At 60.1% G+C, this 27,846-nt stretch overlaps 1 protein-coding gene across 1 annotated transcript in view; it reads left to right on the top strand.

Annotated features, from left to right (window-relative positions):
• Positions 1-24,947, top strand: part of HS6ST1 (heparan sulfate 6-O-sulfotransferase 1) — a 44,695-nt gene extending 19,748 nt beyond the window's left edge. The window contains exon 2 of the mRNA XM_012649962.1: positions 21,673-24,947. Within this exon, the coding sequence (XP_012505416.1) occupies positions 21,673-22,381 (709 nt within the window). The 3' untranslated portion in view covers positions 22,382-24,947. The remainder of the gene's footprint in view (positions 1-21,672) is intronic.
• The last annotated feature ends 2,899 nt before the right edge of the window (positions 24,948-27,846 follow it).

Below are 27,846 nucleotides of genomic sequence, written 5' to 3' on the forward strand. Positions count from 1 at the left end.
TTGTCTTGCGAGTGGTTTTATGGAGCAAGTGTCCTGATTGTTGGTTGGTCAGCTTCATTCCAAGCCATTCTGAGTCCTCGCTCTGTCCAGGCCCTGTGCTGTCCCCCGGGGGCAGCTAGTGGGGACCTGGCGTGGAGGGTGGCTGAGCGGGGAGCAGCTCTGCCAGGCACATGGGATGGAGACTCACCCCCCACTGCATTCTCCTCTCCTCTGGCCTGGGGCTCCCGCACACTGGGTCCCATGCACTGGCTCCCGCACACCGGCTCCCTCACACCGGCTCCCCCGCACTGGCTCCCGAACTCTGCATGGCAGGCACACTCCTGTCTGCGGGCCACTCCCTGTGCTCACATGTGCTACCGTTTCCCCAACAGAAAGGCAGGGCAGGCACCCCAGTGGGCATGTCCCCATCACAGAGGAGGAGCAGGGGCGACCAGGGGCCCTGTGTGGACAGGTAGAGGCTGGACGCAGCCCCCACCCAGAAGCCACCCTCCCTCGAACCTCACATTTCTGGTGCCCTCCTGTGTGAGTCAAGCCATCCTTTCCAGCAGGAGCCTGTCAGCTGACAGCACCCCCACCTGCCCTTCCTCTGCCCTTGCTCTTCGGCCCTCCCCAAGGCCCAGTGAGACACTGCCCCCCCCCGCCCCATGCCATGTGCCCTGGCACTTGGGTCCCCTTCCCCAACTTCACCCGGTGGTCCTGGTGGCACTGATGGGCCTGGAGGAGGGCAGGACCGGGAACCCCATGGGCACTGTGCCCGTTGCCATCCTCTCCCCGCCCCCCAGCCCCAGTGCGCCCGCTGCCCTGTGCAGCCTCCCCTGCTGGCTCCATTATCCCTGGGAAAGCGCAGGCTCTTCTTCCGGCATCCAGGGGCCTTCTCCTGGCCCAGACCCCCCACACAGCCGCCCTGGGATGGAGGAGCTTGGTGGGGGTTCAGAGGAGTGCACGTTCCGAGGACCCTGCCTGCCCTACGCAAAAGGAAGTTGGACAGAAGGAAGGAGGGAGAACCACTTATGCGGAAGTGTGTGTGCCCAGGTGGAAGAGCCTGCTTGTGAACGCCCAGCAGGCTGCAGGGCCAGGGCCCCAGGCAGAGCTGTTGGCACATGTCTTCATTGGGTTGCCTCCCCGAGGTCTGTCCAGGCGAGGGCCTCCCCACAGAAGAAGGGGCTGGGTGATGAAAGGCAGCAGAACTGGTGCCAGCAACAAGGAGCCTGAGTCTGGGGAGGCCTGCCCCACACCCCACCTTTGGGCGTGCCCTTGAAATGCCCTGCCTCCTCCAGGCAGGTCGTCAGTTGCTGGAGCCCTCCAGGGGCTCTCCCTCGGGCCACTCAGCTCACTCAGAAGCCAGTGCTCTGGCTGACGCACCTGCTGAGCTCGCCAGTGCCGAGGGCCCTCCTGCTAGGGCCCTGGCCCCAGGAGGCACCCACAGGATGGAGCCTAGGAGACAGCTGCTTCCTCCTGCTGCCCCACCTCCCACCTCTCTGGGAGCAAACCCACAGCCTTCACGGTGGCACACTCTGGGACCCAGGCAAAGGCAGTGGGCAGGACAAGTAGCTCTCCCTACCAGCCATGCAGAGGCCCAGTGGACCAAGAGGTCGTATGCACAGCCCCCAGCCCAGTAATGCCTGCGCAGAGGTGCTCAGTAAAGATGAGAAGGATGGACGAGGGGACTGTGGTGGACAGTGATGCCCCTTGTTCCCCCTCATCAGCTGAGAGCCCCAGCATGTGGAGTCGCCGCAGGGGAGTGGGCACCCTTGTCCTGTTCCTGACCTTAGAGGGAAGGCGTCCCACTATTTCCCACGAGGACGGTGCTGGCCCCAGGCATTCAGAATACTGTATCAAATTAAGGAAGTTCTCTCTATTTGTACTTCCCTGAGAGCTTTTATTACAAATGGGTGTTTAATTTCAGCACTTGTACATCTATTGAGAGCTATAATCTATTGATGAGATGAGTCACATGTGTGAGTTTTCCATCTTAAACCATCCTTGCATGCCTGATAGAACCTGACATGGTAATAGTTTAATTAATGTCTTTTATATGCTCTGTTGGATTGGATTTGCTAAGATTTTTGTTTGGGGCCTTTTCTGGCTGCCTTGTGAACTGGCTGCGAGCGGCCAGGCTGTGAGTGTCTCTCTTCTGCATCTGCCTGATTCAAGGATTGGGGTTATGTTGGCCTCATAGGGTGAGCTGGGGAGGGTTCACTCTTTTACTGTGGCCTAGAAGGGTTTGCGTAAAATTGGATGATCTGTTCTTTTAAAATTTGGTAGGAATAGCCTGGCATTTTCTTTATAGGAAATTTCCCCCCAACTTTTTATTTTGAAAAATGTCTAACTAACTTACAAAGTAGTTGAAATAGAAAAATGAACCTTACACCTTTAACCTGCATCTGCTACTTGTTAACATTTTGCCCTGTCTGTGCACACGCTGTGTGTTCAAACTTGCTCTTTACATACGTGAGTACCGATAGATACACACATACTTAGGTGTACACATGTATGTACATACATATGTGTGTTTGCTTTTTAGCAAAAATGTTTGCAAGTAAGCTGCAGGCATTCCTCAGTACTTGTAGGAAGGTTTTAATTACCATTCCAATTTTTTATTTTTGAGGTTATAGGGCTACTTGTGATTTTTTTATTTTATTTTTTACATTTTACATAAATTATTTGATTGACTGCTTTTTTCTCTCTCTCTGTCTCTTGCGTGTTCTCTTGGTGCCCCTGACCTGCGGGTTGGTGAGAGCAGGTAAGTCTGTTCCAGCAGTTTCTCTCTTTCCCCTCTGGCGGGGCTGGGCTGGGCCCCTCCCTGTCCCGGGATTGTGCTGTGGACTCCAGGTAGTGTGGTGTCCGTCTTGTGCGAGGAGGAAACAGATGCCAGAGGCATTCCTTGGGGAACTTGTCACGGCCGCACAGCGGCTTGTCAACAGAACCCTTAGCAAGTTGGAGACCTGTTTCTTGGTACTGATGGTGGCACACTCAGTTCCTATGGGTGCCCCGCACTGGCTTTGGGGGCCCTGCACCTGCGGGATCAGCCAGCACATACACCCAGGCATGTGGCCTGTGAAGTCAGACGCCTCCGATGTCCAGGAGGCTGTGGCTGCAGATGGCCTCCTGAGCCTCAGTTTGCCCATCTGCAGGGAGCATCTAACAGTGGTGACCATACCAGGGGTTATAGGAATCAATTGAGCAAATGCCTGGCAGGCCCCACCCCGCTTTGGAAGTTCCAGCTGCAGAAGTGCTTGATGGGGGACCCTGAAGTGTCTGGGGGGATCCTGGTTCTGGAAGGGTCAGTATTCCACAGTCTCCAGGACCAAGGGTCACCATTCAGATGACACTCTCCTAGTGCATCAGCGGAGGTGGTCGCCCTCTCTGTGAGCAGAGCCAGGTCTGCAGGGCCACAGGGATGTAGGAAGTGGGGCGTTGCAGTTCACTGGGGCTTCTTGCTGGAGTGTGCTGTTTATGTTTAGGCTCTGAGTTTCTCCGGGAGGAAACACTGTGTGTTCAAGAGCATGCAGGGCCGCCTCTCCTGTGCTTGTGCGGACGGATGCGTGCGCTCAGCGGACCAGGTTTCAGCCCCTCCGCTGAGGAGAAGCTCCCTGGGCCACGTGGGGGAGAACCAGGAGGATTTTGCCTGGGCTCCTGGGAGAACGGGTCGTTGGGAGGCACAGAGCCACCACGCTGTAGAGTCAGCAGGTTGAGCCTGGAGGGGTCCCAGGAACACCCCCGATGGTTCTCAGATCAGCCTTGGCCCTCATGACCCCTAGACGAGCTGGTAACTGATAGCTTTGTGGCTTTGGAGACATCTTAAGAGGCCACTAGGGAGGCCCTGAGCTCCAGGCCTGCCTGGCTCTCACCCCTCCTGTGAGAAAGTCAGATTAGATCATGTGCATTATAGTTTTGTTTGTAATATATGCTTGGTTATATAAAAAAAATACAGAAAAGGTGAAAGAAAAAGAATTGCCTCAGGTACCAGGCCAGGGGACAAGCTGCCTTCGCACTTCATGCATTTCTGCTCCATCTCTCCTGGTTCATGTTTTCCAGAATTGGCATCAGGTCGTATCCACGAGCTTCGATGTGGCGATTTTGTTTATTACGCACATAGAACAGGGCTCCTGTGTCGTTTCCGAGGCCCCAGAGGGCTGTGCTTCCCTGTTGCCATGGAGTGTCCAGGCACAGGTAGCAAGCCATGCGCCCCGACCCCGGCGTTAGACCCTGAGCACTTCCTCAGCTGGCCGGCACCAGTTCCTGGCTGGGCGTGGCAGGGCCCAGCACTGCCTCCGACCTCCCCCAGGCCTCCACGTCTCCCTCCTTGGGCCTACGCAGCCACAGCAGGGCTGCAGTTACAGGCTGCAGGGACACAGGGCGAGTGCAATTTGAGTCCCAGGCAACAGCCTCAGCAAAGGCCTGGGGCAGAAAGAGTGAGCTCCAGAGCTCCTGGCCAAAACAAGAGCGGACCGAGACTGCAGGCAGGTCTCAGGCCGAGTCAGCCAGGACACGGCCCAGCTGCCCTGCACCCAGCTCCACGCCCAGCAAAGGAGCAGGGCACTGTCACCTTCCCTTGACCCCGAGGTGTGAGTGTGTGTGTTCGGGTGGAAGTGCATCTTGCCTGCCAGTGTCAGAAGCCAGAAAGTGCCAGGCAGGCAGGCATGACAGCCCCGTGGGGCCCTCTGGGCCTGGCTGGAACACTGCCCAGGAGCAGCCGGCAGGAGCTCAGGAGGCAAGCGTGTTCACCTCTGCTCTCGGAAGGCCCCTGGGCACAGCTCTGCTTCCGATATCCAGTCAGCGGAGTCTAAGCTCAGGCTGCCCACAGCCGTGCTGGGTTTGGGGACAGCAGGCACGCTCCCCGAGAGCCATCGGCCCATCCTCTCCTCGCCCAAGAGGGTTGTTGGAGAGCTCCCCCGAGCCAGCCTTGATAGCTGACCCTGCTTGGAGGGCATTGCCAGCACCTCCTGCTGTGGCCCCTCCCTGGGTGGGACTTCCAGAGTCTCCGGCAGCCTCGGCTTTAACACACACCTGCCAGGTGGGTGCAGTCGTGGGCCTGGCATGCCAGCCCCGTGCCCAGTCCCTGCGCACAGCCACTTCAGTGCGTCAGAAAACAGCCCATTCTGGGGCCACTGTGGGTCTCGTTCCCCCTCGGCTGAGTGCGGGCTGTTTGTCATGGGGGGAGCACCCAGGTCCTGGTGCGTTGCAGGTGTGCTCTCGAGGGGGGACCGCCGTTCGGGAGTGGAGAGTCACTGGCACACAAGCTGGGGCTGGGAGGACACCGCAGCCCAGGGTTGGGAGCTTCCCCATCCGTGCCAGTGCAGGCGTGTGGTGGGCATGGCCTGCACAGCCCCCACGGTGCGTGTCCGCCTGATGGTGGTCACCCCTTGCCCAGTGGCCTCCCAGGGCCTTGTCAGGGTCTGATTAGATCATGCAGGTGGGGGGCTTCCCCCAAGTGTGGGGTGCCTTCTTCCTGGTCACTTGCCCCACCCCATCCCTGGGGAGAGAAGTGTGGCGTTTCAGGCTCCCGGGATGCATTCAGAGGGGCTGTCTGCCTTGGGGACCCCTGTGACATCGTGAGGCAACCAGGAGCACCATGCCCTTTCAGGCAGGACCTCAGTTTCTCCATCTGGATGGGCATGGCTTTGCCGGGAGCATCTCGTGGGCAGTAGTGTGCTCTGTTCTCCTGAAACTTCGCTGACCTGTTGTAAGGCGAGCGCAGATCGCAGTGTTGTCAGGAGGGGTCGGTGGCGGTGTTGCCTACGCCTACACTGATAAGACTTTTATTTCTTGTATGTTTTTTTAACAACTCGGTATTTTGAAACAAGGTCAGATAATTTTTTGTTCCCACCATTTAATAACAACGTCCTGTCCTCGAAGCCATGAACTCATTTCCTCCTCTGACTGACCCGTGCGTGCGTGAGCCGTCGTCTGACCAGGGGGTGTGAGCTCGCAGGGGCCCCGCCCTCCCTGCGCCCCCCCTTGCCAGGCCTCGTCCCCATCCTCCAGGCCTCGGCGCAGAGTCACGTCCTCAGAGGCCCCGCCTGGAACCTGAACAAGGTGCTGATCTTCCCCCGTGGTCTTGTCTGGTTAGCAGAGCGGGCCGGGGCTGAGCCCCGAGGCTGAGGTGTGGGTGCCCTCGCTCCGCCCAGGCTGCCGTCTCCTCGGGATGAGCAAGCTCCTCGCCTCTGGAAGGTTCTGGCTACAATGCTTCTTTGCATGATGGTCACCGAAGCTTTTCAGCAGCAGCTGTCCAAGTGAGCAGCTTGGCCATGAGGCGGGCCAAGGCCTGGGGAGGACTCTGGGCTAGGAGGTCCCCGCATGCAGGGTGAGGCAGGCCCAGCACCCTCTCGTCCACACCAGCCAAGCATTCTTGGGCCTCAGCGGGGTCTGTGGACCCAGCATCCAGGGCAGGCCAGAGAGGGCCATTGTGGGTTGGGGGCTGGGAGGTGGCCTCCATACCATGTTCAAGGGCCTGAGACAGAGGAACAGACTTCCACCAAATACCCTGGCTGGCTAGGGCCACAGGGAGGAAGGACAGAGCCCAGAGAGCTTGGGACACACATTGCCCTGGCTCTGGGAAACAGGACCATCTTTATCCAGGCATCTGGCCAGTTTTACAGCAGGCTGTCCAACAGTGAAGGCTTCCCGCTAGCCCAGGAGAGAATGATGCGCTCGAGAAAGCGAGCAGCTCCCGGACAGAAAGAGCCCCTGCCTGGCCCCCGCCCTCCGCCCGCCTGTGCACACCCGTCAGTGGCCGTTAGCGCCACCGCGCCGTGCTAGTCTGCGGCCGCCCCACGCCTGCTGCCCACATCCACATGAGATGGCTGTGGTTCCCAAGTTCATAGCCCAGCTCCCCCAGCACGGCGGCCCCAGGTCCCGACGCTAGGGGGTGGACTCACTGGAGCACACAGTCGGCGTCTAGTCGGCGCACGTTCTTTGGTCCGCTGCTCGTCGTGTCTCCTAGAGAGCAGCGGGGAGGAGCGCTTGGCCAGCGCACTGCCGAGGTCCAGGAAGGCGGTGTTCACTGCAGGCCCAGACCAAGGGCGCGGACGAGGGCTCCAGCCGTGCGGGCCCATCCGTTCTGGCCGCGTGGCCCTGGGAAAGGCACAGCCTCTCAGCGGTGCATTCAGCGCAGCTGTTAAGGCAGAGGCAGCCGCGCCTCCTCGGTGTGTGGTAGGTGCTGGCATGTTCACGGCACTCGAGGGGCATGGGTGCATGGGGCATGGGCTGGCGTGTACCCATGGGCGTGTGCAAGGCAGGGAAGATGGCAAAGACCTGGGGACAGATGGCAACAGATGAGAGGACAGTGAGAGAAGGCCCTGGGGCTGGGGGACCAGGGCCTGGGTTGGTGGCCGTAGGTACAGGGGCCAAGGGAGGTCACTCGGAGATGCCTAGGCCCCCACCACCACCCTCTCTGAGCACCCAGCCACCAAAGCCTGAAAGCAGGGTCCAGCCGGGAAGCCGCATCCCAGGAGGAAGCCCCAAATGCGGGGAAAGCGGGGGAGTGGCTGCTGGCCCGGCTGACGAGCGCTGAGGTGGGGGAGGGCGTGGGGCTGGGCTTGCGCCGAGTCCCGGCCCACCTGCAGCTCAGTCCAGCCCGGTGTGCCTCAGCAGTGGGACCCAAAATGTGGGATTTATGCCTGTGGAGTCCATTTTTGCCATTTTGATAGCCAGATCTCCATGGTCCTAGGAGTTGGTTGCATTTGAACTCGCACCCAGGCTTGCAGTGGGAGAGAGGTTTCTGCGGAGGCCGAAGATGCTCCTGGACTCAGAGCAGCTGAGAAATCCCTGGGCCCTCATCAAGAGGGGGCGGGGGTCTTCCTGCCGGCAGGCCCCGCGCTCACAGGTCAGAGCAGCCCAGCCAGAACCCTCCCTGCTGCCTGCTAACAGGGAGACGAAGCCACGGGAGGACTGGTGGCCAGGACACAGGGCCTGGCACCCTCAAGCTCTCGCACAGTTCCACGTGCAAGTGGGGGCCACCAGCTTGCCTTGGAGACCTGGCCTAGGGGTCCCCTTCTCCAGCAGGCCCCCCGGCCGCTCCGTGTAGAGCAGGGCCTCGAGTGGCATGGCTGCACAGGAACTCTGGGGCCGCCGGGCCCCTTGCCAGAGGGTCTCTGGGATTGCCTCCCTCATCAGGGGTGCCCGCTGCCCCAGCCGGTGGGGAGGCAGAGATGTGAGTGCTGCCGAACACCGCGGTCCGAGGCCGCCAGGGCCTCTGCCGCCCAGGCCTGGAGCTGTCAGAGGAAGTGGCCCCTGAGCATAGTCATGGGGAGGCACTGGCCTTCTCCCCACCCCACTGCTGTGCAGGAGGGGGCTGGAGAGCCCTGTCCCTCCCCATTTCACCACAGGAAAGTGGGCTCGCAGGGGTGGCCTGCCCAGGACACACAGCTGCAGGCCAGAGCCAGGAGCTCTGGATCTGAGGACAGCTATTTTGATTGCTGGGAAGGTGACTTTGGAGGCATTGCTGACTGAGTCACAGTGGACAGGATGCCTGGTCCCGGTGCAGGAACATGCATGTGGTATGATCAGCAGGTCCTGTGTCCAGGGCTGTGGCCCACGTGGCTTGGGGCCCAGTGGGCTGGTGCAGCCTGGGCATGCTCGGGCTTCCGGGCCAGGCCCTCCACTCCTCTGTAAGACTCGGCCCCCCTCCAGGTGGGAGTTCCTGGGAAGCACAGGTGCCTCCCCTGGATTCTGGCCCCCAGCCTGGGGGCTGGACTGTGTGGGGTGGGGGGGGCTGGGGCAGAGTCGCTCAGGCACCAAGGTGGGAGTTCAGGCAGCCCTGCCTTCCCCCTCCCTCCCTGCCTTTGCGAGGACACAGCCCCCATACACCCTCCTGCCTCGGGGTCTCCACCCATCTGGCTTCCCAGCAGGGGACAGGAGTGCTGTTAGGACTGGCCGAGCTGTCTTCTCGGCTGCAGCTCAGAGGAGCCAGCCCAGCTCTGTGTGGCAGCATCATCAGCCATCTGCCACGGGCTGGTGGGGGCGGGGCAGGGCTATGTGGGACCAGAGGAGCCTGTCCAGGCCAGAGGGCAGCCACCCGGCATCCCATGGTGAGGTGCTGCCTGGATCAGACTAAAGTCCAGGACTCTGTCCCCATGACACCCAGGACAGCTGCAGTTTCTGTTTAAAGTAGTTCAGCCCATGTTGATGCGTCTTCACTGCAGGTGCCTGTGGCTGTTTCTTTATGCAGACCACCTGGACTCTGCCTAATCCACTGTGCGTGATTTTTGTCCATAGTTAAGTTAGAGAACACCCCCACCCCTCGCCATGGCGTGGACAGTGGTCAGCAGGGTGTCCCGCCTGGCCAGCGTTGCCACACTTACACGTTTACTGGCCCTCGGGCTGTCAGAGTCAGCGGGCAAGCAGTTCCCATCCATCACAGCTCGGGTCCAGGTGGGCCTGGCTCCAGCCACAGCCCCGCCCTGACTGGCTCTGTGGCCTGGGCTGGCTGTTGAACCTCTCTGGGCTTTGGTTTCCTCATCTACAAAATGGGAATAATTCATGCTTACGGGTGTCTGCGAGTGTCCGGGATGACTGGGTAAAGCACCGAGGGCTCAGTAAATTAAGTAATCGGGTTATGTCTGAGCCCCTGATGCTGCCAGGCCCCTCCAGCTCCACTCCAGGAGCCCACCTTCTCATCATGCCCAGGCCCTTACCGCATTGCCCTAAATAGAGGGATTAGTTTCAGAGACCAAAACAGGGTAGCAGTTTATTTTCCTCCCTTTAAAAAGGAGCCCAGCACAGGCAGGGCAGGCTGGTGGTGCAGCCACAAGAAACACCGGGGAGCCCAGGCTCTTTCTCTGTGCTCTGGAAAGTAGAGTTTGTTCCTCATGGTCCAAGATGACTGCTGACACCCAGCAGTCACATCCACATTCCAGCCAGCAGGAGGAAAACGGGAAAGAAGGGTGTCTCTAAGGACATCCTGATGGCCAGACTTAGTCACAGCCACACCTGGCTGCACATCATCCGGGCTGCTTCCTCCTGGGGAACATCCATGCAGTTTCCTAAGCCTGTCTCCTGGGGGCTCACATGAGCACAGCTTCTTGTACCACTTGGACTCTCTTTCTGCCCATCTGTAAGAACTCAGCTCACCTGGGTGATCCAGGGAGGCCCTCCCCACTTTGCTGGAGGTGGGTGGGGAAGCTGGGCACGAGCCGGCCAGTCCTGCCCAGAATCCAGGCGCCTCCTGGCTGCTGGGGGCGGGCGCCTGCAGTTCCTTCCCGCCGGAGGGGTTGGTACGCAGGGGGCTGGGCCTCAGCTGACCCAGCTCCAAGCCCAGCCCACCCTTCAGGGACCAGGTGACCGTGGGCCATTCACCTCTCCGGGCGTTGGCTTCCTCGTGCTTCCAGTTGGGGTGATCACCAGGCCTCCCAGGTCACTGGTAAGGGGCTGCCCTGGGGCGTCCATCTGGGCTTCTGCCACAGATTCTGGCGGCAGCAGGCTCTGCCTGTTGCAGGCGTCCTGAGGTCACCGGGGGCTCTGGAAGGAGAGGTGAGCAGGACAGCCTTCCCGGGAGGCACACCTCACCACTGATGTCGTGGGGCCTCTCTCCAGACCCAGGTATATATTTTTGGAAGCAGATTCAGTTCATAAAAAAAATTACGACTGCTGTTCTGTGGACGTTACCAAGAAGGGACAGCTTAGACCGGCATTTTCTACACTGCATTTGGAGAGGGGGCTCCCCAGCCTGCTGCTGCTGGCTCAGAACTAGATGACCTGGGTTTTTCTGCAGGCACCGGCGAGGGGCTGCCTGCTCCCACAGCACAGGGTCAGGTGCAGGGAGGCAAGCCGTGGCGTCGGGCCAGGGCCAGCAGGGACGCTGGGCACTTGCTCGGGTCGTGGTTCGCTGTCTTGTGCCGCCTGAGATGTGGTTGTCTCTCCCCCACCGCAGCCTGCAGCTGCAGCCTCTTAGAGAGGAGGTGGCCCCCAGCTGACAGCCAGCTGGCCGTGCGGCCCTGGGGAGCCGTGCCTGCGGGCCCCTTCCTGCCACAGGAAGGAGGCGGCCACCAGCCCCACGTGGGGGGCTGAGCACTTCCTCCTCACAGGGGGGCTTGGAGCCGAAATCAAACTCCCATTTTTTCTCAGGAGCTAAGCAGGAACTGGCTGCTGGGCTGTGCAGGGTCGCGGTCGTGGGGGCACCAGGGTGTGTGAAGCAGCCGGCTGTGGGTCGTGGCTGGGGTGGCCTCCTGGAGGTTGCGCTTTCTTCCTGGGATGAGGACCCGGGCCCTGGTGAGGCCCTATCGCTTCCCGCAGAGAACCGTGCCTGAGCCCCTGGTGGGGGCAGCAACAGAACAAGCGCCGTCAAGTGCTTCTGAGTCCCTGCGCCTTCCTCGCTCAGTGTCCCCCGGGTCACCTCTCTGAATTTCTGATAACCCTTGGAATACAGTTTTAAAACTAGTCGTCTGGATGCAACCTTTATGGTGTGGCCTTTGTCCGCATGAAGGGACCCTTGGGCCCTGGAAGGCCAAAACATACAGTTGGGGGGGGGTCTCGTGAAGCCCATCCCAGGGCTTCCCCCGCTCCACCACTGTGATCCCCGCAAGCCTGTCCTCGTCCTAGGGACAGAACTGGCAGCGCATCCGTGTTGCTGCATTGAGGCCGGCTCCCCAAGGACTCCTTGTGAACCACGCAAACCATTGCTTTTCTCCCAGTGACTGAGTTGGAAGTAACGCAACAGTATTTCTTTAAAAAAACCAAAAGGCTCTGTGGTTCTGACTCCAAATGACACACAATTAGGGAACTGCAACTCTGGTGGCACTGGTAGAAACATCTGCCTTTGCTTCAGGGTCTGAGTTCAGAAACTTGCAGGTTAGACCCTTGTTCATGAAACGCCGGCTCAGCTCTGGGGAGGGGGCGGCCTGGGAGCGGCCTGAGGACGCAACCAGCACTGCTTCCCCGGGGAGGACAGATGGAGGCAGGGATGGCACCGCACCCCATCCCAGGCAGCAGGGAGGTTTTGTAATCTGCCTTGTGTTTCCGTTGGGCATCTAACGTGCGATTAAGGACAGTACAGAAATACATAAAGAAAATGTTACAGTCACCCATTTGGGCTTATGGGTTTTCAATGAACTTTCAGCTGTTCTTTAAGCCTGAACATTTTTATAATAAAATGTTGAAAAAAACCCATATTCTCCCTATCCTGAAACAGCCATTGAAAAATAGTCCATTTCCGTCCCGGGCGATGTCTTTTCTAAGCATATATATTCATCACAACATTGTGACCACAGCGTGCAGTGTCCCTGCACCGGCTGTCGCAGGCATGTCTCCCCATGTGCAGGTCGTGCTGTCCCTGCCGTGGGCTGCGGCTCTTCCCGCTGTGTGCGTGCCGTCGCCTCTGCCTGCACGTCCCTGTCTGCTTGGCAGCTGACCCTGCAGCGAGCGTCCCCCGAGAGAAAACGCCATCTGGGAGGTGGATTCCTGCACCGGCCCCTCAGCAAGCCCCGCACCCTGCGCCCTCCTGCTCTGGTCTTCCCACGTGCCCTGAGCTGGGCTAAGCCTTCTGGTTGGAGTCTTGGGCTTCCAGAAGGAAGAGTGAGGAGTGGGCAGATGTAGGCATGAGTTTGGATCAGGACAACACTCCCAGGCAGAGGAGGCAAAACGAAGCCCCCTTCAGCCACAGGAGAGCCACGGGCAGCAGTGTCCAGTTAAACAGTGCCGGTGCTGGTCTGCTCTTACAGCTGCCTGGCCTCTCCAAGCCCAGTTTCCCCATCGTTCGTAAAGTGTAAGTGCGCCAGAGTCTCCCAGGTCAGGACTGCGGGCCGCAGCTTGCCTGACCCCCACAGGAAGGTGGCACCTGAGGACAGGGTGAGGAGGGATGTCCGCAGCCCCACCTGGCCCCAGCCGCCCCACCTTTCTTCCCAGAAGGAGCGTTAAGCTCTTCCACTTCACCTGTAGAATTTCCCCAGAGGCGCTCTGGCACTCCCAGGCCAGTCCTAAATTTGTCCCTTAAGAATCCTTAAAACTTGAATCCTTAGAACTTGGGAGCCGGCCGCTCCCTGACAGCAGCGCGTGGACCCAAGAAGGAAGCGCCTTCCTTGCCTGCTGGGACCTGTGTGATTGTGGGGCCCACTAAACCAGTGCCCACAAAAGTGTCACAACAGCTTAAGGTCACAGAAAGCATTAAACCAAGTGTAATTAAATCCCAGAGTGTGCGATCCAGGCAATAAATCCTGTGGGCTGTCAAGAGAAGCTGCAGTTCGTGCAGACTAGAATTACCATTTCCCAGCGCAGAAGTTTCATGCTTTATCTTTGGAACCTGTGCCTGGAGCCTCAACTGGCTTTGCCACCACCTGTCCTCTGAGGGGCCTCCCTGCCCCGTTACCCCCTACCCCCACTGGGACTGATCCCACCACTTGTCACCTCCCTGTTCTTGTTGGTCCGTCCCCACCCAGTCCGGAGCACTTGGGAACAGTCAGGGACACCCCCTCAGTAAAACAGGAGAAAAGGCTAAGCCTGGCTGGAGGAAGCCCACGTAACCATGGCCACACTGCCACTTCACATCCTTTGCTGAGCGTTAGTGCAGCGGCTTGGAGCCTTCTCAGCACTTCCCCCTTCCTCTTCACCCCATGCCCTCCCGCCTGAGTTCTGTCCTTCCCACGGTAGCTCTGGTTCCAGACCCCACTGACCGGCATTCACCCCCTGCAGTTCCCGGTGACACCAGTGAGCTGGCTGGGTGTCCAAATTTGTGGCCAGCTTCGGTGTTGGAGGCAGAAGGACTGAGAGTACAATTCCCACCCCCAACCAATTCTCCCGGCCATTCCCAGGAGGGCGGCACAGGCCTCTCCTGCACCCAGGCCGCAGTTAGACACCCTCTGGCTGCATCTGGGTGCTGGAGGCACTGCCTGGGCAATCTCTCCTGGCCCTGTGAGGCCCTGGGTGACGAGGGCTGTCCCAGCATCACCAGGGGACTGCACTGGCAGGAGCACACAGATGGGGGAGGGACATGGGCCGGGGACAGGCGTGGTGGCTACAGAGATACACGTGCCCACAGCTACAGAGGAGGAGCCTCAGGGAAGGCCACATATCACACCTGTTGCTTCCCACAGACAGTCCAGGGCGCCGAGCTGGGTTGGTGGTGGCGACAGCCAGTGGTGCAGCCAGGGCCCCCTCATCACCCTCGGGTGACCAGTGTATGCCCATTCAGGGGTGAGTGCTGTGAGCCCTGGGTCTGTCCCAGTGCATGGCATGTAGTAGCTGCCCACAGAGACCTGCCTGGGGGTCCGAGGGCTGCGGGCACCACTTGGGCCGGGACCACAACTTAAGGCCATGCTCACAGAAGGTGCCAGAGGCTTGCCACCCTGAAAGAGCATAATTTGCCAGCCAAGTCACTGGGCAGGGTCCCTGGCCACTACATCTGCGTTAGCAGCAGTGAAGGGGAGCCCTGAGGGGGTGAGGCCAGCCCTGTTTGCAGCATCCCCTAAGCCCTCGTGGACAGCAAAGCCGACCACCAGCCGATGCTCGGGCCCGGCAGGACCGGTGGGTCCTTCCTGGAGTGACCACAGGGCGGTCAGACTCACTAATGCACAGTCACAGGGCAGCCCTGCCTGACCTGGAAACTGGTCACCCTCAGTGTTCTCCAAGGGGTGTGGTCCCCCTTCCCTGAAGCCCACAGGGTCCTCCCCCTTCCCTGAAGCCCTCGGGGTCCTCCCCCTTCCCTGAAGCCCACGGGGTCCTCCCCCTTCCCTGAAGCCCATGGGGGTCGTCCTCGCCTTCCTTGAAGCCCACAGGAGACCTCCTCTCCTTCTCTGAAGCCTACAGGGGTCCTCTCTGCTTCCCCGATGGCCACTGGGGTCCTCCTCCCTTCCCTGAAACTGTGGGGGTCCTCCCCCTCTTCCCTGAATTTGCTGGGGTCCTCCCCTCCTTGCTCACTGCAGCATCCTTAGCTCGTAGCAGGGGAGGGGAGAGGCCTGGGGTTGGCTGGGCCCCGGAGGTGGAAGGGAGTTGGGCGGCGGGTGCGGTGGGAGCAAAGGCAGAGGGGGCTGGGGAGCTCTGGGGCTCCTGGCCGGCTGAGAAGGCTGGTTCACCTGGGAGCCCAGCGGGCCTCTCGGGCTGCCGTGGAGGGTCTCCGTTTGTCTGTCTTCCTTCCCTTTAAACTATTTCTTTATCGTGGAGTGTTTGGGACATACGAAAGAACTTGCATAATGTGCGTAGGAAATAAATCGTGACCGTGAACATGGTGCCCCAACTGCCTCCCTTGAGGGTGAGGACACGGTCCGTGGCTCGTCGGCCCCTATGAGCACTCCGGTGCCCCCCCAGCTGTGTGTCATCTCATAACTTTTTATAATTTCAACACACTGCGTATCACTGAAAGGTGTTTTCCTGGGTTTTGTTTATTTTTGAGGACTTGCCATCATACGCATTGTCATCGTACTTGATCGGGTCTTCCTGATTTGCTTTTTCCCGACCACGTCTTAACTTGTCACATTTACCTGCCTCGCGAGTAGCTGTCATTTGTTCATTTTTATCGCCGAGTAAAATGCACCACGTCGACGTGCGCACCGCTGTGGTAGACGTTTGGAGGAGCTGGCGACACTGCCTGCCACGCTCTTGCCCGTCCTCCCGGTGCACGACGAGCTTTCTCCGGGATGTGCACCTAGGAGAGGAGCAGGCACCTCAGGCCACGGGCACCTTCAGCCTCCCAGTGAAGACGCTGCACGCTGACTGTCCCCGCGCACGTGCCGTGAGCAGGTGACAGACGGGGCCCTGCATTCGTGCCCAGTCTTGCAGTTGCCAGACTCGGCCTTCTCGCTGCTCCAGTGGCGTAACGTGCCAGTGCCTCAGTGACTGGCGCAGCGCGGCGTCTGTCCATATGCTTTTGGCCACTTTCCTCATTGTTTTCTTCTCCTTTTAGTTTTTTTAGTTAATTTATACGCATATTTTAAGACAAATAGTTCTATCAGCTTGTGATGAAAGCAACAGATCTGCTTTTCTTCCGAGCCTCCCCAAGGACCCTTCCTGATTCAGCGTAATCCCGGCGCTTCAGGAGGCCAGGGTGGGAGGATCACTTGAGGCCAGGCTCAGGCACCCCCAGTGCTGGTACAGCTGCGGTGCCCGGAGATCTAGACCACAACACTCAGTTCCCTTCGAGTATCTGGAAAGCCTTCTCAAGGACAAGTTCAGACAAGCCCAGGCTGTGACGATTAAAACAAATACGTAGCTCTTCAATGCCCAGACATCAGCGAACATCCACAAGCATCAAGAACACCCAGGAAGACGTGACCTCACCAAATGAACTAAATAGGGTACCGGTGACCAATCCTGGAGTGATGGAGATAGGGGACCGTTCAGACAAAGAATTCAAAATAGCTGTCCTGTAGAAGCTCATTGAACTCTAAGACAACACAGAGAAGGAATTCAGAAGCCTAGCAGAGAAATTTAACAAAGAGATGGAAATTTAAAATAAAAAAAACCCAAGAAGAAATTCCAGAGCTTAAGAATTCAGTTGGCAAACTAAGAAAAGCACCAGAGTCTCTCAACAGCAGAATTAACCAAGCAGAAGAACGAATTAGTGAGCTTGAAGACAGGCTATTTGAAAATATACAATCAGAAGAGGCCGGAAGTTCCAGACCAGCCTGGGCAACATAGCAAGAACCCATCTCTACAAAAAAATTTTTTTTAATTAGCCAGGCATGCTGGTGCACACCCGTAGTCCCAGCTACTCAGAAGGCCAAGTCAGGAGGATCACTTGAGCCCAGGTGTTAGACACTGTGATGGCACCACTGCACTCCAGCCTGGGTGACAGAGCAAGATCCTGTCTCTAGCAGTAAATAAATAAATGAACATTATCTGTTTACTTTCTGTTTTGAGAGATGAAGACTAAGCATTCCTGTGCCTTCACACGTGCTTCTCCCCACCCCACCTATCTCCCAAGTAAAGTTAAAGCTCGAGTTTTTATTAAATCAGTCACTCGTCACATCATGATGCTTCCAAAACCGTTGTTTACGTCTGAGGTTAGTAGTGTACTTCATTTTCTTTTTTTACGTAGCTGTTTGTTTTCCTTGGAATTAATGATGGCCTTGTCTTTTTACTTGCTTTGTTTTCTATCTTCATAGACTGATTTTTTCCTAAATGATTCTCAAATCTGCCACACACCTGCCATTCATTTTTTCCCACCAAATGCTTGGACTGTACATGCCCCACTTTCCTAGAGCCCCTGTCCCTCTGCTCCTGACAGGCCCAGCCTGATGTACTATTGACATCCTGGACCTGCCTGGGTTGGAGCTCCTGGTTCCCACGTGTCTTTTTTTCTTTTCCTTGTTTAGTAAGTAAGGTACATAGTCCAGTGTCTTCCTAAAACAAGATTCACAGAAGATAAATTTCCTAAGCCTTTGTATGTCTGAAGACAGTGCTCCTCTCACACACACTTGGTTGATAGTTTGGCTGGGTATGAGAGGGAGTTGATCATTTTCCCTCTGTCTTGTGAAGACATTGCTCCGTTGATGTCTAACATCTGGCATTGCGATGGAAAAGCATCTTTTTATTTGTGGTTCTTTCTGTCCAGATGCTTTTTAATCCTGGGTCCCACCCCCACACTCACTAGCTGGGTACTTGGTGAGCCACTTCAGTCTCAGTGAATTACAAACTCCAATTCTGGTCGTATCTGTCTCTCTTCTCTATTTTCTCTCTCCCCGCTTCCTGGAAGCCTTGTTGGCTGGCACTTGGGGCACCCGGATAGATAGATCCTGCTGGGGAGTGATGGGCAGAAAGCCCCCTGCTTTCTGGGGTCCCCAGACGTCAGGTGCAGGGAGGACTTCGCTCTGGGGCAGAGGCCCTCCAGCTTCCAGTGGGGGGGGTGCAGGAACAGGGATTAGTTAGCCCAGTGGCAGATGTCTGGGCACTCGTGGGCAGGGGCTGGGGACCACCGTGTAGTGTGCAGACCGTTCCTCGGACCTCTGAGCCATGAGCCGCCCCCTCACAGCACCTCCAGAGAACACACATCAGAGAACTGCCTGGATGTGAGGGGCGGGTCACCTGGGGGTCTCCATGCCTCACCACTACCACTCTGCCCTCTTCTGTTTGATGCCCTGTCCCACCTTTTGCCAGACGATAAACTGGAGGGTAAACAGGTGATGTGTCTGGCGATGTGTGTGATGGACAAGAGGACAGAGCGAGGGCCACGGGACGTGGAGAGACAGAGCTGGGGGCGTCTGGGCAGAGGATGGCCAGGCACAAGCCTGTGACCAGAGGTGCCTTCTGTGTTTGGCAGAGTGAGGTAAGGGACCAGGCAGGGGAGGTGGCGCTGGAGGAGGCCTCTGAGCAGCAGGCGTGTGAGCAGATGTCCCTGGCTCCTGAGGCCCACCGGCGGTGGGTGTACGCGCCAGGCAGGGGCTCCAGCGCCATCTAGGCAGGAGCACGTCACCCTGTCTGTGGCTCAGCTGCAGAAAGGGGTAGGAATACGCACGTTTGGCTGCTGGCCCCACAAGCAGGTTCCAGCATCCGCCTGGCCCTTCATCTCCAGCACAGGCTTTGTCTGGGGGACAGGATTCGGGGCCCAGGGCATGGGAGTGTCCTGAGCAGAGAAGGTACCGCACACCCACCGTACCACCCTCCTAGGCACCACGCAGCCCTGGTGAGGACTGCTCCCTCTGGCCCGAGCCAGCAGCCAGGGACACAGCCAGGAGCAAGGCCACCCCACTGGACACCACGTGGTGCACAGGGAGCTGGGGAGGCCACGTGGGCTCCCTCAGAGAGAAGACACTGTGCTGAGTCTGCGTGTCTGTGTGACAGATGCAGTTTTTGTGTTGCCATGTTGCTATACAGCACACCTGGACCAACGCTGCTAACAAGAACACACCCGTCTCTGCACACACCTGCCATCCTGGGTTCCCAGCAGCCGTCCCTGAGCAGGAGGCCCTGTGTTGGCCAGGGGCCGAGGAAGCTGAAGTGCAGACAGGGCAGACAAGTCTACAGGGCCATGACCGGGCACTTGGATGGGCGGCCTGGCTCCGTCCCCCATGGGCAGAAGGTGCCTCACAGGCACAGGCGTCCCTCACCTCCCGGTCGGTGCCCGCTGGGCGTCCTGTGCAGAGAAGGCCTCTGGAGGGCGAGCAGCCAGGGCCTGGGGGTGCGAAGCAGGGAGCAACCTCTGACGCTCCGAGGGGCCGGGCTCAGGCGGAACGTCTCCAGCAGCTCCCTGCTCCCTCCACCCCATTTTTCAGAAACCTAAGGGTCGGTCGTTGGTGGATTCTTAGAGTGATTCGTGCCCATGAAGGAGAAAGTGAAGTCGTTCCAGTGGCTGTACCCTGAAAACCGAGCCCTCTCCTCCCCAAGACGCCGCCCCTGCAGACACGGGCAGAGGAGCCTTCGTTCCCCTCAGCTGTGTGCGCGTGCCGGGACGTGGGACCACTGAGCCAGCCTCCCACCCGCTGTCACAGCCTGGAGGTTGTGTGCCGTCTATGGCCACCGGAGCCGGCCCCTGTGCACATGTGCCCTCGGGCGCTCTCCCCGTGTGCTCGGGGCGGCCCGTCCCTGCCCTCCTTACCTGCATAAGCTGGGACTTGCAGGTGGCGAGGCCTGGCAAGGGTGGTCACCGTGCTGGTTCCAGCCGAGGGCACGCTCCGCCTGCAGGCCGTGACGGTGCTGGGAGGGTGCGGGCGGGAAAGGGCCAGGCCAGGCCCCATTCTGGAGGGCAGCAGTCGACATGGTGGCCCCTACACGGCAGAGGCTCCAGGCGCTCCGCAGGGGTGAGAGGCTGGTTCGGAAAGCTGAAGGGGCTCGTGGAAGGGAGGCTGTGGCTGCAGCCTTTGCTGCCCCCAGGCCAGGGTTAGGGACCCTCAGCCCTGGGCTCCCAGCCTCAGGACAGTTGAGGACTGTCAGGGACAGTCAGGACCGCTTGGGCCCCGGGCGCGGGGTTGGTGTGAAGCACATCCCAACCCTTCACCCTTGGGTGCAGGTGCCAGGGGCCCTTCAGAGCATCTTCCTGGGAAAGGCAGGCAAGATCCCCTCAGCCCCTGCCTCAGTCCTGTCTGCTGACCCCCCACCCGTCCCTGCACACTCAGAGCCGACCTGGCGGCCCAGACACGGTGGAGGAAGAAAGCTGCTCAGGAGTCCATCGGGACTGCGTCTGGCCCATCGCAGGGTCCAGGACTGCTGCAGGTGGCGTCACAGCCTCTTCACCGTGAGCGGGAGGCGGGGGCGGGTAGCCTCTGTCCTGCCATTGAGCCAGTAGCCGTGACAGCAGGGGTCTTGTCTCCTGGGCGGCGGGGCTTGGTGAGCCCTGGTGGTGGGAGTGGAGGACTCGCCCCGGCCTCACTCCCTGGTTGTTCATCTGCCATTAGTCCTGCGGCGTGCGCTACGCCCCTGCTGCGTGCAGGCCTGCGCGGGATGGTCCCGCCCTCCAGTCCTCAGAGCCCTGCGTGCCCAGGAGCTGCCGCCATCAGCACGGACGGGCAGTACCAGGCAGGCGGTGGGTGTGAGTGTGCAGGGAGGGCTGGGTGTGCCCTGGGCGGGAGCCTGTGGGCACTCCTCCCTGCTGCCCACAGCTTGTCTGCACAGTCTGTCGGGAACCCTCGAGGGCAGGACCTAGGCCTGCAGCACGTGGGGGCCACAGTGGGTGTTGGGTGGATGGCTGCTGCCTGTCTTCCTGGGCAGTCTCTGCTCATAGTAGGGCTGGCCTTGCTGCCTGCCCCCGGAGCCCTCAGCCGGCCACCCCTCCTGCTTCAGCGCTCCAGCCTCTGTGGTGGCCTGCAGTCGGACCACACCACCTTGCCAGGTGCCGTGCCCAGCCCTAGGGCCTCCCTGCCTCTGGGAGATGTGCAGCCAGATCAGGGCAGCTGCCAGTGGACGCCATGGAGTGCTATGTGCTACCTGCAGCTTGGACCCCTGCCACGTGAGGGAGCAGATGAGTTGGGTGCTTTTCTTCGGCCTTAATGAGGAGGGGAACACCGTGGGTGCGCATCCATGTTGCTGTGCTGGGAGTGCTGGGGATGGGGGAGGCCGAGAGAGGACCTGGGGGCTCCTGCCCCGACCCTGGTTCTCCTTGGCCTAAGGCCCAGCTACCCCACCATGCAGGAGCCAGGAGGAGGGGCCCCCAAGAATAACGCTGCAGACCCCTCTGGGGCTGACCCCACACACACTGGGCCATCCCAGGCACATCTGGCCACGGCCGACATATTTTACCCACCTGTCCAAGGTGTCTTGTCGCTCCCAGGCGTCACTGTAGCAAGCCTGGCAGGGACACAGGTCATCCTGGGCATCTTGGCAACCAAGTGTGGTTGGAGTCGATATAGGTGATGAGTCGCAGCTTCCCCTGGGGTCCTTGGCAGGACCCTGGGCGGGGAAGGCCTGTGGCCTAGGACTGGCCCCTGCCCACCCTCTGCACCTGCGGAGCAGCTCCTTGGGCGGCGCTGTGCCCGTGCCGTAGACGGCCGGTGAAAATTGCTGGTCCCAGGTAGCCGTGGCTCTGGGACTGCCCTGAGTATGAGGCGCTTGGCGGCTCCACGTCCAAAGCAGGGGAGAGTCAGATCATCCCTCCCGAGGAGCCAGCAGGCAGGAGGGGGTCGGGCCGAGCGCTGCAGGGCACCGTGGCGGTCACCCTGTTGTCTGTGTGCCGTTGGCAGATTCCTTGGCCTCTCTGATCCAAGGTTGCAAAATGGGCACTTTGAGCTAAACACAGCAGTCGCTTGCTATCGGGTGAAGCTGAGGCTCATGCGGCCAGGAGCTCACCTCACTTCCTCTCCCATCTCGTTGCAGGAAGTTCTACTATATCACCCTGCTGCGAGACCCTGTGTCCCGCTACCTGAGCGAGTGGCGGCACGTGCAGCGGGGCGCCACCTGGAAGACGTCGCTGCACATGTGTGACGGGCGCACGCCCACGCCTGAAGAGCTGCCGCCCTGCTACGAGGGCACGGACTGGTCAGGCTGCACGCTGCAGGAGTTCATGGACTGCCCCTACAACCTGGCCAACAACCGCCAGGTGCGCATGCTGGCCGACCTGAGCCTGGTGGGCTGCTACAACCTGTCCTTCATCCCCGAGGGCAAGCGGGCCCAGCTGCTGCTGGAGAGCGCCAAGAAGAACCTTCGCGGCATGGCCTTCTTCGGCCTGACTGAGTTCCAGCGCAAGACGCAGTACCTGTTCGAGCGGACGTTCAACCTCAAGTTCATCCGGCCCTTCATGCAGTACAACAGCACCCGGGCGGGCGGCGTGGAGGTGGACGAGGACACCATCCGGCGCATCGAGGAGCTCAACGACCTGGACATGCAGCTCTATGACTACGCCAAGGACCTCTTCCAGCAGCGCTACCAGTACAAGCGGCAGCTGGAGCGCAGGGAGCAGCGCGTCCGGAGCCGCGAGGAGCGCCTGCTGCACCGCGCCAAGGAGGCGCCGGCGCGGGAGGATGCCGAGGAGCCGGGCCGCGTGCCCACCGAGGACTACATGAGCCACATCATCGAGAAGTGGTAGTGGTGGTCACTGCTGCGCGCAGGCCCCTGGGGGGGCAGTGAAACGGGACAGACAGACCCACACGCAGACGGGGCTCCCCCAGGACTGGCCGGGAGAGCAGCCCAGACCTGCTCCACAGGAGGTAGATGCGTCCTAACAAAATGGGGCCGGGTGGGGCTAGGGGGTTCATACTGTTTCTCCCAGGCTAGGGGTCCGAGGAGTCAGCCTGTGCAGCCCTGTGGGTCAGAGCAAAGCGAGCTTGAAGGAGGCCCTGGGCAGGGTGGGCCTCTGGGCCAGAGGCGTCCCTCTTCTCCTGGCCCCCACGTCACCGGCACGACAGCTGAAGGTTTGAACAAGAGACATAGACGTTGGGGAGTGGGCCTGCCAGGCCAGGAGCATGTCCCTCTGCAACTATGCACACAGCACTCGCTCACAGCCCCTCTGTCCCGCCAGGAGGGTGAGAGACCAGCTCCCAGCGACTGGCCTGGGGCCTGGGAGCTCCCAGCTCAGCCATCTGCTTCAAGGTCAGGGCCCACCCTGTCTGAGGCAGGGAAGACTCGAGTCCAGCTCCCAGGAAGCCCACTCCCCTCTCTGGCCCGTGGTCAGAACCTGCAGTATGGCTTCATGCTCCAGGTCAGAGGCCAAAGCAGACCTCTGAGCCCTGCAGTCCTCAGACCGGGGGAGGCTATGAGGGGCAGGCCCACGCTGCACTAACCCATCCATGGCCGGAATGGCGGCCCGGGCACCAGGAGCCTGTGGCCATGGATGTGCCACCTGTGCCCAAGCATGAGCATCTGGCTGGCCTTCAGGGGTGACCACCCAGGCAGGCCAGGCTCAGACGGCGGGGGTTCAGGAGAGGCAGGGGGAGGAACAGAGAGCTTCACCTGGCCCCTTCTCCTTTCCAACCTCTGGAACTTGTTAGCAGGCTGTCCGCAGCCCCCAACCCCATCACTGGGACATTTGTCCAAGGGCTTAGATCCCACTGCTCCCATGGCCCCGTGTATGAAAGTACAATCCAGCTTCCGTTGTCCAGAACCTGGCACCACAGCTGATGCCCACGAGCCATGCCCGGGGCCGTGGTGGTGAGGGAAGGGGGTGCAGGCTTTCAGATTCTGAGCTAGGATTGGGAGAAGCGGCTCTGGGTGGCCTCCCTGGTGCCCCAGGCAGTCAGCCCTCCGCACCCAGCTGTCCTTGCATTCCCACCCAGCCCCCAAGGCTGGCCAGCTCTTTCCCAGCAGCACTGCAGGCCAGCAGGGGCCCTACCAGAAGCCATGTCACATGTCCATTGCAAGCACTTGCCCAGTTCCCCATCCCCCGTGCACCCTAGGAGGCCGGGCTGGTGTCTTCTCTGGTGGGCCCACACCCAGGCGACAAGCGCCCCAGGCTCTCCAGAGAGCGGGTACATGTGCCCAGGGCTGCAGGCCAACTCACAGGCAGGCTGTGGCTCTGCAGGCCACTTGGCCAGGGGGTGAGGGCTGTGGCTTCAGAGGGTCAGATGGGTCCCGCACAGGACGAGCTGGGGTATGATCAGATGAGGTTGCTGCTCGGGAGGAAGCGGCTTTCCTCGTGGCTTGTCTGGCATAAGGGCCCCACCCCCGGGCTCGCCACACTGGCCATCTTGCCCTGGGGTCCAAGGGCAGGGCAGTCAACAGGCCAGGTGGGCACTGTGCCAGCCCAGCCCAGGGCCACCTCCAGGGTGGGTGTGTCTCGCTAAGAAGGCAAGTGCCAAGGTGATTTGGTAGTGTGGCTTTTTAAAGGGAGGTCAGAGTCAGCGTGGGGGGACGTGCTCTGACACTTGTCATTTGGGGTGGGTGCATTCCTGGGAGGAGGGTGGGACGTGTTCAGGGGAGCCTGGGTCTTGCACAAGCCACATGGGGTGCCGTGGCCTCAGGTGGGCACCCAGCTGGTGGCCTGGCTCAAGAGGGCCCTCCTCACCGCGGGCTTCCTTCTTGTGCCGGCCCAAGCACAGGGTCTGTTCTGTACATATTGGAATATGTTCTAACTTATGCCCTGCTTGCACGGAAGCACTGGGCTCTTCTCGGTCTCTCTGCTGCATTCGGAAAGCAGTCTCTTCTCAGGCCAGTGCCAGGCCAAGGTGCCGGAGGTGGCAGTGGCTGGCAGTGCCCTCAGCCTGCCGCGTGTCCAGCCCGGCACTTCCCACTCAGGCCACCTGCTTTGGGGCGGAGGCTCCTTGTGCCTGCAGCATCTAGACTCTGAGGGCTGTGCCCACGCAGGGCCCTGCCAGGGCCGCGAAGATAGACGCAGGCGTGCAGCGCCAACAGCCCGGTCACCAGGACCCCCAGACCTGCAGACATCCCCTCCTGGAGGGGAAGCCAGGGACAGCAGAATCGTCCAAGGAACAACTCTGTGAACTTTTTGGGAACTGGAACTGTTTAACTTGAACCCAGGAGCGTTTAAAGCTTTATTTATTTATAGCTTCTTCTTAAAAAAAAAGTGTTGAGAAGAAAATTTTTTGGTTATTCATACAAAAAAACAAGTTGATGGTGGAAAAGCAAGTCATAATCATCTAATTGTTTTTGTCTAGGTCGAGAATGGATGTTAGCAGATGAAATAAACCCGAAAAGGAGCTGCTGGCTGCTGTGCTCTGTGGGGCGTGGCAACCCCTGCCAGGGGCCTGGGAGGCGCGGTGGCCTGGGCAGAGAGTGGCGTTGAGTAAGGCGTAGTGAAAGCAAAACATGGGACTTTGTCATTACCGCAAACAATAACCTTTTACTGATCATTGATTACGATACTTGGGAAGATGACACCCAGTTGAAAGGAAGGCTGGTGCCCTTTGGTTACAGCTTCAGTGACCTGTTTTCCCCTCAACTCTTGAAATTTTGAAGGATTTCAAATGACAAAGGCTGGAAGAATAGTTCTGGACACCCACCAGCTCTTAGCCTAGATTTACCTGGAGATAACGTTTTGTCACCTTTTATCCTGTGCTCATACTTCCTCTACACACACACACACACCCCTGCTCACGCGCAGGAATGCGCACGCTTTTTTGGAACATTCGAAAGTGGGTTGTGGCCATCAGAATACTGCACTGTCTGGGTGGGCCAGCTCGGGTCTCCTAAGCACGATCCTGCTACAAACCCGGCCCCATTCACAGCACAGCGACCTTAAGCAGTGAAGCAGTGCGCCGCCCGCAGCCGCCCATTCCAGCCGCCCCGGTGACGTCTTCAGGACGTCTGTGTGACCCGGGACCGCCACCGCTGCCTTGGGCATCTCCTGCGCCTTTAACCAAGGAGGGTCCCACTCTGCTTTTTTCATCTCGGTCAGGGTTGACATTTTTGACTAATACCAGCCTGGTGTCTCTTACAAAATCTGTTTCCCAGTGATCAGATTCGGTTAAACTTCTCAGACACAAATGGCCGCAGGCGAGGTGGTTCTCTTGGGGCAACCCCGTCCTGTGGCGGGAGAGCCCTGCGTCCCCCTGCCGCCTGGGGAGCAGGAGCCTGCCAGCCAGCAGAACCCGGCGCAGGGACGGTCACCTGCCGGCTAGACCGGCAGCCGGCCCAGGGCAAAGGTGAACGTTGCCTGCAATGGGCCTTTCTGGAAGGGCGCAGTGGGAGGCGGGGGGTGGCATGTAGCAGCCCCTGAAACGCCCTCCTCAGACTCCACCTGAGAATCCGCGGTGACCGTGAGTGCCGGAGGAGCCGCGCTGTGGAGACACCACGCAGCTGCCGAGGCTTTGGCCTCCCTGACCCTTCATCTGGGATTAAGCCTGGCTCCTGCCCAGGGGAAGCCTCGGAAGCCGCGTCCTCCGCTCTGCTGGCTCCGTTCCGCTCTGCGGGGCCAGCGATCACACGGGGGAATCAGTCCTGAGAACGCCTTCCCCTGAAATGGGGGTTTTCTTCCTCCTCCTGTTTATAGTTGAAGGCCACTTCAAAGTCACCTGAGCCGAAGACCCAGGGGTCTGGTCTGCCCCAGCCGGCCGTCACCTACCTGTCCCGGCGAGGGCCAGGCCCCCGTTCTCTGTGGTCCCCCGTCCCTCCTGTCCCTTGGGGAGCCCACACCTGGCTTTGCACCCCCTCCACCGCCACCACCCCACCTCGTGGCCAGCAGCCACCAGCCTCATCCCTCCCACCACTGCCATCCCCCTTCCCTGCGACGCTCCAGCTGTGACCAGCACTGCGCAGTCCTTGGACGGGCCTGCTGGGCCTGCTCCCCACTGCTCCCCTTGGTCCTCGCCCCGCAGCCATCAGGCCAGCGCTGGCCCTCACACTTGCTCTGCTGGGTGTGCCTCTGCCCGCGTGCTGCCGCGTCTCCTCCGCGGGGAAGCTGGCGCCCACTCCCCCACCTGGGCGCAGTCTCACGTGTGGTTGGCTTGGGCCCTGGTCCCCTCACAGCGGCACAGTGAGGAGCTGTCCTCGCAAGAATGGGCACCCCAAGTCCCCTCCGGGAGTGTGCACCTCGTCTGGGGGACCTCCAGGGGGACACAACGCATCTGTGACATGGGGTCTTCTCTTCCCAGGAGGGCCTCAGCTCAGGGGTCCCGGGGGCACCCTGCAGCAACACAGAAACCCCTCGGGAGGAGCTCTGCTCTCGGCCCGGCTGTGGATCCCCGTGGGCCCCGGCTGCCCCTGGCTCCTGTGCCCCGTTCCCCTCTCAGCGAACCGGGATGGGGTGCTGGGCCCCACCCGCCCACAAAAGCCTTCTCCAGCCCCGGCGCCCGGAGGCCCTGCCTCAGCCACCGCCCAGCAAAACCACATGGCCCAGCCCCTCCTGTGGGCACAGCGAGGCACAGTCCCCCGCAGGCCGTGACAGTATGCCTTCCGTCCCCGCCTGGCCAGTGCCATCTCTTTCCTGGCGCATGTTGGGAGAGTCGCCTGTCCGCCTTCTCTCTGCCTGGCCCAGCTGCTGCCACCTCCCGCTCGCAGCCCTGGCCTCGGGCTTCCGGGCACCTGGGTTCCCAGGGCAGACGGAGAGGCGGGTCTGAGTGTGCACGGCGCTGCTCAGACGTGCCCAGAACAAGAAACGACCACATCCCGACCTTCAGCTCCCCTCCCCTCTGAAGTGTGGTTTACATGGTTTTAAACTCACCCGTTTGAGTCAACTGCCCCTCCTGGTTTGAACCAGTCTGTTAGGGGACCCTATTGTCCTCTGCTTCCCCTTCTCTCTGGGTGCCATCAGGGCACTCATGTGGTCACCTGCTGCCTCTTCAGGAAGGCCATCGGCCTCAGCCAGGACCACCAGCCTCTGTCCTCACTAGCCCCACTGCAGGGGTGTCCAGGCCAGCTGGAACTTGGGGTCTCCCTCCTGGCTCGGGCGAGGCACAGAAGCCCCTCCTACGGACCCAGTCTGTCCCTCTGAGGCTCTGCTCTGAGCCCCACCCAGCACCAGGTTCCTGACCCCAAGCCCAGGCAGCAGGTTCCCCTTGCGCTCTCTGAACTTGCCACGCGGCTGTCTCCTCCACTGTGGACACCTGCACCCAGGGTTCCACGCAGAGGCCGCCATGGCGCATCTCCGCATGCCGGGCC

The sequence above is a fragment of the Propithecus coquereli genome, unplaced genomic scaffold (genome assembly GCF_000956105.1).
Source record: "Propithecus coquereli isolate 6110/MARCELLA unplaced genomic scaffold, Pcoq_1.0 Scaffold307, whole genome shotgun sequence".
Classification (NCBI taxonomy): Eukaryota; Metazoa; Chordata; class Mammalia; order Primates; family Indriidae; genus Propithecus; species Propithecus coquereli.